This window comes from Aspergillus costaricaensis (genome assembly GCF_003184835.1).
Source record: "Aspergillus costaricaensis CBS 115574 unplaced genomic scaffold BO79scaffold_52, whole genome shotgun sequence".
Lineage (NCBI taxonomy): Eukaryota > Fungi > Ascomycota > Eurotiomycetes > Eurotiales > Aspergillaceae > Aspergillus > Aspergillus costaricensis.
This window is the reverse complement of record NW_020291852.1, coordinates 12,608-23,337: the sequence shown is the minus strand read 5'-3', so window position 1 is coordinate 23,337 and position 10,730 is coordinate 12,608. Positions and strand designations below refer to the sequence as shown.

Below are 10,730 nucleotides of genomic sequence, written 5' to 3'. Positions count from 1 at the left end.
TCGCTTAGTCTCGAGAGCTCCGCGCTAGGCTTTTTCGGTGTTACCCGCCTGAGGCATTTTCCTTTGTTCACAAAACTCATTAATATTTGCTACTTGTTACGACCAATATATCACTCGGTTTTGAAGTAGAATCTTTCGCTTCAATGGCGATGGTTTACACCTTACAAAATCCATATCGCATTTTGAACATTATCATGTCATTCATTATATCAATACGTCGTAGTTGGCTACATAAACTTCCGAGCTCCCTCACAGCAAGCCCAAAGCCTTGGCCTCAATGTCAACGATGTCAGGAATAAGCTCCTTCAGACTAGGGCGGTGGGGGTTCCAACCCAATAGCTTTCTACCACGGTAGGAAGTACCGCGAGAGCTGCTACCCCAGGCATACAGGCCAAACTGATTGATCTCAGTAACCTGTTCGTCGGTCAAGGGCTCAACCTCAGGGGACGGGATGAGCTTCTTCTCATAGGCCACCTGGGCCACCTGCTTCTGGATGTCACCCCAGCAGAAAGGACCGTTCTCTGCCAAGTAGTAACCCTTGTCGTTCCAAGTGGCCTTGCCACCGCCCGCAGCAGCAGCCTCACTCAGCAGAAGGTAAAGGTCACTCAGATCCTGCACGTTGATTTGGTGCCAGATATTCTTACCCTCACCGACCTGCAGACCCTTCTTGCGCTTCAGGACAGCAGAAGCCAACCAGTATGCCTGCACACTCTTCTGGTTGCAGGGTCCACGACCGGGTCCATAGATGGTAGGCGGACAGACGATGGCAATCTTGACACTGTCGGGAGCACGCTTGCCAGCATTGATGACAATCTCATCGACATTGCGGTGGAACGAATCGGCAGGAAGGTTGAGGAGCTCATCTACACCATCCCAGTCATCATGCTGCTTGGCACGTTCCAGACCCCAAGTGTTGCTACGGAAGTCCTCCACGGTCAAGATGCCGGTTCCAGAAGTGTGGATCCACCACACTGGCCGGTCAGGGGTGTGGTGAGTGGCACCCTTCGCAATGGCTTCGGCGGCAGCGACATGATCACAGTCGGCACAGTCTAACCATGGCCCGTGAGTTATACATTCGAATTACAGAAGAGCACGTGAGCAGGGACTCGGGAACATACGGAGTACGATGTCAGCGTTCTTGACTTCCTCCTCGATGATGTCGGCCGAGTCAAGGTCACCCAGTACAATCCTTACGTTGGGGTACTTGCTGGTGACTTGAGCGGCTTTGTCCTTGTTGCGCACCAAGACGGAGTACTGCCAGTCAGGATGAGCCTGGTAGACGTCGTAAAAGGTGTCTCCACCGATGTATCCAGTAACACCGGTGCTGCAATATACGAGGAGCAGCGGTCAACAAGAGTACTAACATCTGTGAAAAGATAAGCGGAAACCTACAGGAAAACCTTTTGGGGAGCCATCTTGTCGTAGTGTTCGTAAGAAGGTTGGTATGAGAATGGATAAGGGATTGCTGGGGAAAGAGTGCTACTAGAAGTGGGGGAGGGGAGCTCGACTTTTATAGCTTGATCAAAACAAAGAGAGACCAACTGCCAGTTCCAGCTTAAGCTCCGCCATGCTTTGAAATCAAGAGTGGGCAAGATGGATCCTCGCAGGTGCAAGAATCAATCAGAAGTTTCAGACCTGGGCAAAAGTGGGGGTGGGGGTACCAAGAAGTAGTAGCTATCCCCATCAATTGCGGGCTTTCCTTGTGCTTCCAGTCTTTACTGGAATGGATGGCTCGGAGTATATGTCTGGTTCCACAGGATGAACTTTCGGCATGAACCTATAAACTTAACATGACACAAACCCTTTTCACGGTATCCTATTACTACATTGATCCTGATATTGTGTCGTGGGGATGGATACTCTACTACAAAGTATGTACCCCAGCTACCCCTCATGACGTACATGGGCGGGGCTGAAGCCCAATGAATTCAACAACTGGCCAGTTCTCGGACCATTGCACATAGACACCTCACTGGTACATTACTTGGGTCGCAATTGACAACGTGGCCCACATCTGCCACTCAAGGAACCCGGGTGCCAATATAAAAGTATATCTGAGAGGCTACGGATTGTTTGTATAAGGTAGACGTACATATACTCTTCTTGAACCGACACAAACTTCAAGGGCATGGTACAACATAAAAGGCAAAGCATAGTGGCTGGATTGCGAAACTCAAAGGTGGGCTTATTTCAATAGAAAACCGGCATCAAAGGGGAATCTTGCACAAGAATCATGCCTATAATCTACAGTTGCTCAGAAAGTGCTCGTGGCCAGGCGACTAGCAGCGTTACGAGCGTCAAGGCGATCATCGTCGTCTTCCTCCACAATCGAACTCACACCACTGGCAGAGCGCAGACGCCCCTTCCCAGTGCCCTGTCCATTGACCTCCTCGTCATCTTCAGTGGGTGTTGGTGCAACAAAGCTGCCACTGAGGCTCCGGCCGAGGCTGTCGCTGCGACGCGGTATGCCGCTCCAAGCATCTCCCTTGGGGCCTTGGCTTGAACCAAGATTAGGTCGACGAGCAGTTGGGTGGGATTCGCGTCCTAGACGGCTAAGTCCTCCCGAAGCGTCAATTGCTCGAATGTCAGGTCGCACACTCTCCAAGGTAGCAAGGGTCCTCCGTTCGGATTCAATCTGGCGCAGGGTATACTCGCGGAGGCTGTTCAGCATGTCGTTTGTTGTCCGGTCAAACCACCGTTGCTTCTCAGCGAGTAAGTTCGATGTGACCCGCTGCGTCCGCTTTGTGAGGTAGTCCTCGTGGCCTTGGGCCTCGTCCAGGGCATTGATAGCCTCGTCCACCTTGTCCGAGCGGACGGAGGAACTGACTTTGAGGCGGTCAGCGGCGGCGCGTTTGCTACGCGTGGCCTGTTGAGCCTGGATCAAATCACGAAGGAGGATGTGGCGGTTGGTAAGAGTCTCCTTGACGATAAAGGCATCGGACGAGTGGTAGCTTAGAGGATCCCCCAGTGTTGTGGCCTCCGCAGTCGCTTGGACGGCATGGAAATCTCCGACGGTTTGGATGATCTTCCCCAATTTCCGGTATGCATTGGACAGTCCAGGGTGTGTCTCTTGCACGTGCATCTGGCCTAGCTTAACACCAAAGTCCGATTCTGCGAGACCGAGTCCTGGATAGCCAAATGTTAGTACCCTTGATAATAAAATAAGAGCCGTCCTAGCGCATACCTCGACGAGCCTTGACGACACGGTCAACCTTGTGACTAGTATCCATTGTTCCTAGATAAAACATCTTCACAATCGGACGCGCATTTTGTAATTCAGGCGTGTCATCGGGGGGCGGCGCAAACTGCTTCAGGACCTTCCTTCGAACCCCAGTTGCGGGTTGTTTCATCCGAACCACAGGACTGTAACCAAAATCACTCTCGACAAACAGGACAACCTCGTCATCATGGGTGAGGACTTCATTGCTCAGTACGACATTCAGCCACCGCTGCATAGACGACTTGACTCTGTGTTCATCCTCTTCGGTTCCAGCGCCGGCAGGGGTAAGTGGTGGAGGGACCGCGGGGACCAACGCTTCCGGATTAGCCGAAATCAGATGGTCCGCAAGCTTGACAAACTCGGCATGGGTGCGACGAACGTCTCGATACTGCGTTGTCCTGAATTTGGGGATATTCGTCTGGAGCCTGTTGTCAGTAGGCGCAGGGCGAGGCAAAGAAGGGTACCACTCACGTGAACATCGAACCGAAGAATAGGGTCCTTCTTGCCCGTTCTTTCTAGCCCCGTAACTTTCGCCTGGATCCTATACACAGGTGCAGGTTGTCTGGGATTCTGTCTTGGGCCCGTTTGGTAGCGGGCGGGGAGCTGAGAACGAGGTTGTTGTCCATGCTGCTGCGGAGATTGTTGCGACTGCTCATCAGCATAGCCGGGCTCACCAAGTTGTGCACCCTGCAGTCGCGCAGACAAGTCAGGCGATCCAGTCTCGTTCTCCTGGAACCCAGGAGCTTCGGTAGGCTGCGATTCGGCATTGTAGGGATCTTGGGGAGGCAAGGGGGCAGGGGGGATGTCGCTAGTCACGGAAGCCGGAAAGGTTGTTTGTGTCGGGCGTGGTGAAGCCCAAGGAGAAGTGCCCGCGGGATGATCAGGATCGTGTGATATGGCGGAGTAGTCCATCGTGGCTGTCTTGGTCTAATGGGACCACGTCTACACCGTGCTGCGGGCGCGCAATCATCAGTATTGTCTCATCTGGTATGATTATCGTTGCGGATCAATTGGTGTTCACCTATTGGAACTCAAAAAAAAAAACGATTGAGAAGAGGATAATGCCGAAAACTCTCAAGAATTCGGGCTTGACAAAGGAAAGGCCGATGCAAGCGTTGAGATGGGGGAGGGGAAACTGTTCAACTGAGCGGAACGGGATGGACTTCGGAGGTTACGTCGTTGGTGCCTATGCAGCCTGATTGGCCAGGCATCTGCAGCCCCGGTCACTGGACTGCCGGAAAAGCTTCAGCAGCTTCATTCATACTCCCAGTTCCTCCGCACACACTACCCTTTGAAGGGCTGGACCTTTCTCTTTTCTACATTATTGTCCTTATTACTAGTTGTCTTCGACAATGTTTGTCAAGTTCTAGGTTCCACATTACGCCAATTTGTTGTCTCCCATTACATAGACAGTTTCCGTCCCAATGGTTACAGCTCTTTTCTTACGCGCCTCTCACCAGACGGTGCGGCCAACTGGCCTACGACAATGCCAGGCAGCTACCAGCCGTCTGGGATGTAATGCGTCCTTGATTCCAGGGGCCAAGAAGGGGCAATTTCCTAGGATCCAGTTGCTCTCATCGTCTGCATCCAAATTACAGGCAGACACCCTTGACCGAACTAGAAATATAGGCATCATTGCACATATTGATGCCGGTAAAACAACGACCACTGAGCGCATGCTCTACTACAGTGGCTTTACCCGAAGAATTGGAGATGTGGATGAAGGGTCCACCGTCACAGACTTTCTCCCTGCGGAACGCGCTCGCGGGATCACCATCCAATCTGCTGCCATCACCTTCCATTGGCCGCCTCAAGCAGCTGGTGATCAGATTGCAGCCGCTCAGGATAATTCAAAAACCCCAAGGTCTGCCACATCTCATACAGTAAACCTAATCGACACTCCTGGGCATGCGGACTTTACCTTTGAGGTTATGCGTTCTTTGCGCATTCTAGACGGGGCGGTGTGTATTCTGGACGGCGTCGCTGGCGTCGAAGCTCAAACGGAACGAGTATGGCACCAAGCAAGCACATATCGTATTCCCAGGATTGTCTACATCAACAAGCTGGATAGAGACGGTGCAGCTTTTGGGCGTACGGTAAGAGAGATAAGCTCCCGTCTTGCGGGCTACCCCGCGGTCTGCCAGATTCCGTGGTTCGAGGGCGGAAATGGTCGCTTTGTTGGAGTTGGCGATGCGATTAATTTGCAGGGTCTCCGATGGCAAGATGGTGACGGTAAAGCTGTCAAAATGTTCAACCTGCAAGAGTTGGATGGCGAGGAACCAGGGCTTGCACAGGAGATTCGACGCGCAAGGACAGCACTTGTTGAGCTACTTAGCGAGCATGATGAGACTATGATCGAGAAGTTCTTTGAACATGACGAAGATCACCTCGAAGTTCCTCCCAACGACATTCTGGACAGCTTGCGCAGGTGTCTTTTGCAAGAACAGGGTAGAAAGATCATCCCTACCTTCGCAGGTGCTAGCTTCCGCAACATCGGTGTGCAGCCTCTCCTGGACGCCGTCACAAACCTTCTTCCCAGTCCCCTCGAAACCCCTGATCCAGAGGTTAGCATCGGAGGCGTTAGCGGAGGTCTTCGGAGTCTACTCTCCGGCGATCTATTAGTCAAGCAGAGCGAAAAAGCAGCCACCTCCAAAGGGAAGCAGAAAAAGAAGAAGTCCGTCACCCAAGCTGAATCCCAGAATGCTATCGAGAAGCTTCAGAGCTGCGCGCTTGCTTTCAAGGTGGTTAACGATGCCAAGCGGGGAGTCTTGGTTTATGTGCGCGTTTACTCGGGTTCCCTGGACCGGAACAGTGCTATATTCAACACCAATCTCAATATCACTGAACGTGCACCGCGCCTGCTCAAGATGTACGCTAATGACGCTGTCGAGGTGGATTCCATTCCCGAGGGACATATCGGCGTTGTGGCTGGCCTGAAGCATGCTCGAACCGGAGATACACTGGTGTCATACGCAGGCAACAAATTAACGCCACCTGAACCACTTGACACCCTCCAACTACGCCCTATCCAGGTGCCGCCTCCCGTTTTCTTCGCCAGTATTGAGCCACACAGCCTAAGCGAGGAGAAGAAGATCCATGAATGCCTTGCCCTACTCCTACGTGAAGACCCTAGTCTCCACGTCACTGTTGACGAAGACTCCGGGCAAACGCTTCTAAGCGGCATGGGCGAGCTCCATCTCGAGATTGCCCGAGATCGCCTGATCAATGACCTGAAAGCTAAGGCCACAATGGGCCGTATTGAAATCGGCTACCGTGAATGTCCGCTTGGGGAGTCGCCTGTCACCAGCAAAATCTTCGACAAGGAGATCGCCGGCCGCAAAGGCAAAGCCGGCTGCACGGCAGTAGTGGAACCTTTCGACCCGGACAACGCACCTCCAGTACCCGAAGAGGCACTTTCAGTCGAAACCAAAGAGGGCAACCAGATCATCATCCTCGCCCCAGAACTGCAGGTAGAAAGCAACCGTAAAGGCATCGAGGAAAGCCCCATACTTCCCGCAGGCCTAGACGTACCCTCCTTCCGAGCCTCCCTCCAAAACGGCTGCCTAGCTGCCCTTGCTCGCGGCCCTCAGTTCGCTTTCCCTATGCACCACACCCGCGTCACCCTCACTATCAACCCAACCGAACACCTCTTCGGCACCGACACCACCCCGGCTGCCCTGTCCTCTGCAGCTCGTCTGGCCACCTCCGCCGCTCTCCGCGACCTCCTCTCCTCCGGCCCAGGCACTTCCCTGATGGAGCCCGTCATGAACGTGATCATCAGCATCGACGAAGCCAGTCTCGGAGCCGTCGTACACGACATTTCCTCCTCTCGCGGCGGCCATATCGTTTCCCTCGACGAAGAAATCCCCCTCACATCAACCGACCTCTCCGCGTCCCCCCAACCGGTTGAAGACCTCCCACCCATCGACCCGAAGAAGGTCTACGCCCCTGCGGACCCATTCGAATCTGGATCCGTTGGTGCCTCCCTCCCCGACACCGCCAACCGACCCAGAACCATTACGGCAAAGGTACCTCTCAAGGAAATGGTCGGGTACTTGAAACACCTGCGCAGTCTGAGTGCCGGTCGCGGTACCTTTGTGATGAGCGTCGATCGGTTCGAGAAGATGAGTACCCCGCGACAGAAGGCTGTGTTGACGGAATTGAGAGGCGGGTTCTAGGTCGACCTCTTCTATTACGTCACTTCTCTCTATATATACTGTATATTATAAGTACATGGCTTGGTTAAGCCAAAATAGGAAATCGAAAGTGTGTAGGATATCACCTGGCGTCTAAGAAAACTTGGTTCTTCACGGAATAGAATGCAAGGACCTTGAATAAGGAACTCCAGTATGCACCTGTCTCGTTTCGTTCCTTTCGGGTTGCAGCGCGGCGTAGAGTGAACTTAATCCCAGGGGCTAAGGGTGGTGAAACCTCTACGATCTCCCTCAAAACTACCACGCTCTGCTTTTCTACCATTGCGATCTGTAATGGGCAATTTACCGTGCATTGGGATTATTACGATAGGTGGTGTAGTTCTCAGGGGCCTTCCTTAAAAGGTAAGGCCAGGTTTGTTCCACTTTCACAATGTGCAGAAATCCTACCGCCTCCGCCTTAATAGAGATGGTTTTTGCCTAAGGCATTATATTTCTGCCTCAGGTATAAGCCCGCGACCTCGGATCAAATTCGAATAAGGTTACTTTGAGGGGACGGTGAAGTTTCGCAGGCTCAGAAGTGAGTCTTACCTTATTTGGAATCATCTTTGCCTTCTAAGATAGGTTGAGGGTGTGATATGAGTGAAGGCTGGTGTGGCGGTAGCGCTTCCCAAATGTATAGTGCTAAACTAGTAAGACTATGCATACAATCTTCCACATTTCCCCTGGAAGGCCAACAGAAAGATGAAAAGGCTGAAACCAAATCCGGCAAAACAGATAATCCGTCAATTGATAGCATATCCTACACTGCAAATCAAATAAAGTGTGCTCGCACTACAAGTTCGGTTGTACACCAGTCGACGGCAAAAGCTGCGTTCTAGTTGGAATCACCCCAACCTTGGCCATACGGTCAAACGCCAAGATATGGCCCTTGCCTACTGACCTCTCCTCCGTGAACCCAAAGCTACGGATCTTGTCCAAGCTGAATTCGCGATTTCGATCCAATAGTTTGAACCCGGCGTAGACGAAGAGCCAGGTTTCTGGTCTGATATCCCGCTTTTGGAGACCGTACTCCTTGCACATGCGATCGTAGTCGTCCTGGTGGTCGTACCACCACTTATCGATCGCTGCGTAGTCCTCCTGCGTTGGTCCTGTGGCCTTCAGGCCGAAGTACTCCGCGAGGATAGGCCATTTGGCGCACCATGGGCCTGGAGTGGCCGTGTCTGCGATGTTGAATGCTTCGCCATTGGCTTCGTGTGGTTTCACGACAGAGAGATAAATCTCTGCTCGCGAGATTATGTCTTGAGATGAATCTGTGAACGTGTAGACATAATTGGTGGGCGTTCCTGGAAACGGAACAGTAGCGCCGTGGCCGTACACGTAACGGTAAAGTGAGAGGTAGAGAGCTATTGGCTCGACTGTGGTCATGCTTGTGGTACTGGGTACATGGCCTGGGTATCCTCTTGTTAGCACAGTCTAACCTAGTATCTCATGGTAGGCGTGTCCCTACCTATGATTTGGTCTGGGCGGACTTCACACCAGCCCCAGCTCTTCCCCTGAGCTGCTTCTCGGATCAAGTCAACCTGGCCATAGTAGAAAATCTCGTCACCGTATGGGGATCGGACACGCGGGGCGTCTTCCCTCAGAGGTGTATTGAAGGTGAGCTTGTCGATGTGTTGAAAAACCGCGACGCCGTAGTACTATTCAGTTAGGTTATTGTTGACTCGATACTTTCAGGGTATAGCATACATTGGTACCTGTTTGCAGCACGAAGAAGGCCATGTTTTTACACAGTGTATCGCAGGCATGGACAGCATTGTAGGTCATGGCAACGTTGATGCTCTTGATGTCCATCACATTTTCGGTGTATGCGGTAGCATTGGAGTACGCTGAGATGTTAGTAGAGATACTCACACCATACCCTACGCGGTCACCTATTAATAAATGATGTCTTACCGAGATAGTATACATGGGTGATCTGATCTAGCTGCGGGATTGTTTCACGCATTTGGCTCATCACTTCATCCAGGCTACCCCGTAGGTTAATGCCTGAATACACCTCCAATCTCGGATCATCGGGGAGGCCTAGTTGTCCCCGCGTTTGGGGCCGATGCGTCAAGCCGATCACCCTTGAAAAAGTGCTGTGAGTTGGATATTCCAGCAGGCTTCTAGTCACAGCCCAGCCGGATATCCCACTTGCGCCGAAAACCAAAGCGACTTTGTCGCCAGAGATACTGCCCATTGTGAACCACGCTTAAGGTATAATGAGATTCAACTTGAGAGGAAGAAAGGGGTCTCCCCCACGCCCCTTTTATCATTAGAAGTAAATTTTAGGTGGAATAAGAAGACCAAGAATGACCCGCCGTCATAATTGACAGAGCCGTAAGGGATTGGTCGTACGCTCCGCCATGGCATCCTAATCCAGCGGGCGACATATGACCCCATCATTCTTCGATAGGCGAGATGCCAGATCCAGTAATAACTCGATCCCGTTTTATTATAGAGTACTTTGTTAAGAAACGGGGGCAATTATAACACCGGACGGAGCCTTTTAGTGGACATAGTTTCGAAAAACTAAAACTAACATGTCATATTAGTCGCCGATTCCAAGGCTTTGACAGAGATACCAGAAAGTGGCCCGGCCTCTGAGTTAGATTAATGATGAAATCGAATGTGCACATGTTTGTCCGTAGCCAGCTACTGTTTCCAAGTTTCCTATGCCTAGTTGGTCATAGATTGGTGTTCATATCCACCCGTGTGCGCACCAACTTGAAGCCGTTCTTTTGCCCCACTAAGTGCAACGAACCGGTCGTCTGCCTCAGCTGGCTAACAATGTGGAAACACTTCATGTCCGGCGACCAGTGGTGCTCTCATTATGTGGGCTCTTAGGTCCACGGCCGAGAATCATTGGGCCTTATGGCAGCCTTCGGAATTGTAGACTAGATTCTAGATGTGCCCACAAAGTTTCTCTTGTCACCAGACATGCCCCTTTCTTTCAGAGAAAAACTTGTGTAAGTATCTGCGACTGCAGATCTACCTAAGCCCAATGCTAGGCCTGGAGAAGACTATGGGTAAATTGAAAGAGAACGGAGAGAACAAGAAAAGGGAGAGACATCAGAGACTGGAAAGGAAGCTAGGCCCCGTGACAGGGCGCTAGGCTCATTATAGGACCGGGATCAAGCCATCCCGTTGTGGGCTTCCCACTAAACTATCCATCGACAATTAAACTAAAAGTGCATCTAGTTCCTTGCTCCTGCTTTAGCCCTCGATGCGATTCACCCGTGCTTACTGTGGGACCTAAGGCTAGATATGTCTCTTGCCTAATTAGTTATGATTTGTCTTGACTTCATTTAATCGGC

At 51.7% G+C, this 10,730-nt stretch overlaps 4 protein-coding genes across 4 annotated transcripts; 1 reads left to right on the top strand and 3 right to left on the bottom strand.

The window, feature by feature from the left end:
• Positions 1–176: 176 nt before the first annotated feature.
• Positions 177–1,464, bottom strand: BO79DRAFT_291064 (putative nucleoside-diphosphate-sugar epimerase). The gene is made up of 3 exons (XM_025688956.1): positions 1,393–1,464; positions 1,119–1,324; positions 177–1,049 (listed from the first exon to the last, which is right to left on the bottom strand). The coding sequence occupies exons 1-3, from the start codon at positions 1,413–1,415 to the stop codon at positions 250–252; spliced, it is 1,029 nt and encodes a 342-aa protein (XP_025534436.1). The 5' UTR covers positions 1,416–1,464; the 3' UTR covers positions 177–249.
• A 602-nt stretch (positions 1,465–2,066) lies between these two features.
• BO79DRAFT_291063 (retromer subunit VPS17) lies at positions 2,067–4,338 on the bottom strand. Its single transcript, XM_025688955.1, has 4 exons — positions 4,242–4,338; positions 3,692–4,172; positions 3,185–3,638; positions 2,067–3,126 (listed from the first exon to the last, which is right to left on the bottom strand). Exons 2-4 carry the CDS (start codon positions 4,130–4,132, stop codon positions 2,255–2,257), a joined length of 1,767 nt encoding a protein of 588 aa, XP_025534435.1. The 5' UTR covers positions 4,133–4,172; positions 4,242–4,338; the 3' UTR covers positions 2,067–2,254.
• Positions 4,339–4,807: 469 nt separating this feature from the next.
• Positions 4,808–7,451, top strand: BO79DRAFT_211784 (mitochondrial elongation factor MEF2). The gene has a single exon (XM_025683079.1). It carries the CDS (start codon positions 4,897–4,899, stop codon positions 7,396–7,398), a length of 2,502 nt encoding a protein of 833 aa, XP_025534434.1. The 5' UTR covers positions 4,808–4,896; the 3' UTR covers positions 7,399–7,451.
• A 556-nt stretch (positions 7,452–8,007) lies between these two features.
• On the bottom strand, positions 8,008–9,668 carry BO79DRAFT_182602 (SDR family oxidoreductase). Its single transcript, XM_025680233.1, has 4 exons — positions 9,328–9,668; positions 9,121–9,260; positions 8,882–9,071; positions 8,008–8,822 (listed from the first exon to the last, which is right to left on the bottom strand). The coding sequence occupies exons 1-4, from the start codon at positions 9,611–9,613 to the stop codon at positions 8,206–8,208; spliced, it is 1,233 nt and encodes a 410-aa protein (XP_025534433.1). The 5' UTR covers positions 9,614–9,668; the 3' UTR covers positions 8,008–8,205.
• Between the last annotated feature and the right edge of the window lie 1,062 nt (positions 9,669–10,730).

Coding starts and splice junctions, on each gene's coding strand:
- BO79DRAFT_291064 (XM_025688956.1), bottom strand. CDS start 1,415: ATGGCTCCCCAAAAGGTTTTCCT. Junction 1,325..1,392: donor GCTCCCCAAAAGGTTTTCCT/GTAGGTTTCCGC, acceptor CGTATATTGCAG/CACCGGTGTTACTGGATACA. Junction 1,050..1,118: donor GAACGCTGACATCGTACTCC/GTATGTTCCCGA, acceptor GGCCATGGTTAG/ACTGTGCCGACTGTGATCAT.
- BO79DRAFT_291063 (XM_025688955.1), bottom strand. CDS start 4,132: ATGGACTACTCCGCCATATCACACGATCCTGATCATCCCGCGGGCACT. Junction 3,639..3,691: donor TTCTTCGGTTCGATGTTCAC/GTGAGTGGTACC, acceptor AACAGGCTCCAG/ACGAATATCCCCAAATTCAG. Junction 3,127..3,184: donor TGTCGTCAAGGCTCGTCGAG/GTATGCGCTAGG, acceptor TTGGCTATCCAG/GACTCGGTCTCGCAGAATCG.
- BO79DRAFT_211784 (XM_025683079.1), top strand. CDS start 4,897: ATGCTCTACTACAGTGGCTTTACCCGAAGAATTGGAGATGTGGATGAA.
- BO79DRAFT_182602 (XM_025680233.1), bottom strand. CDS start 9,613: ATGGGCAGTATCTCTGGCGACAAAGTCGCTTTGGTTTTCGGCGCAAGT. Junction 9,261..9,327: donor CACCCATGTATACTATCTCG/GTAAGACATCAT, acceptor CTAACATCTCAG/CGTACTCCAATGCTACCGCA. Junction 8,823..8,881: donor CCGCCCAGACCAAATCATAG/GTAGGGACACGC, acceptor GAGGATACCCAG/GCCATGTACCCAGTACCACA.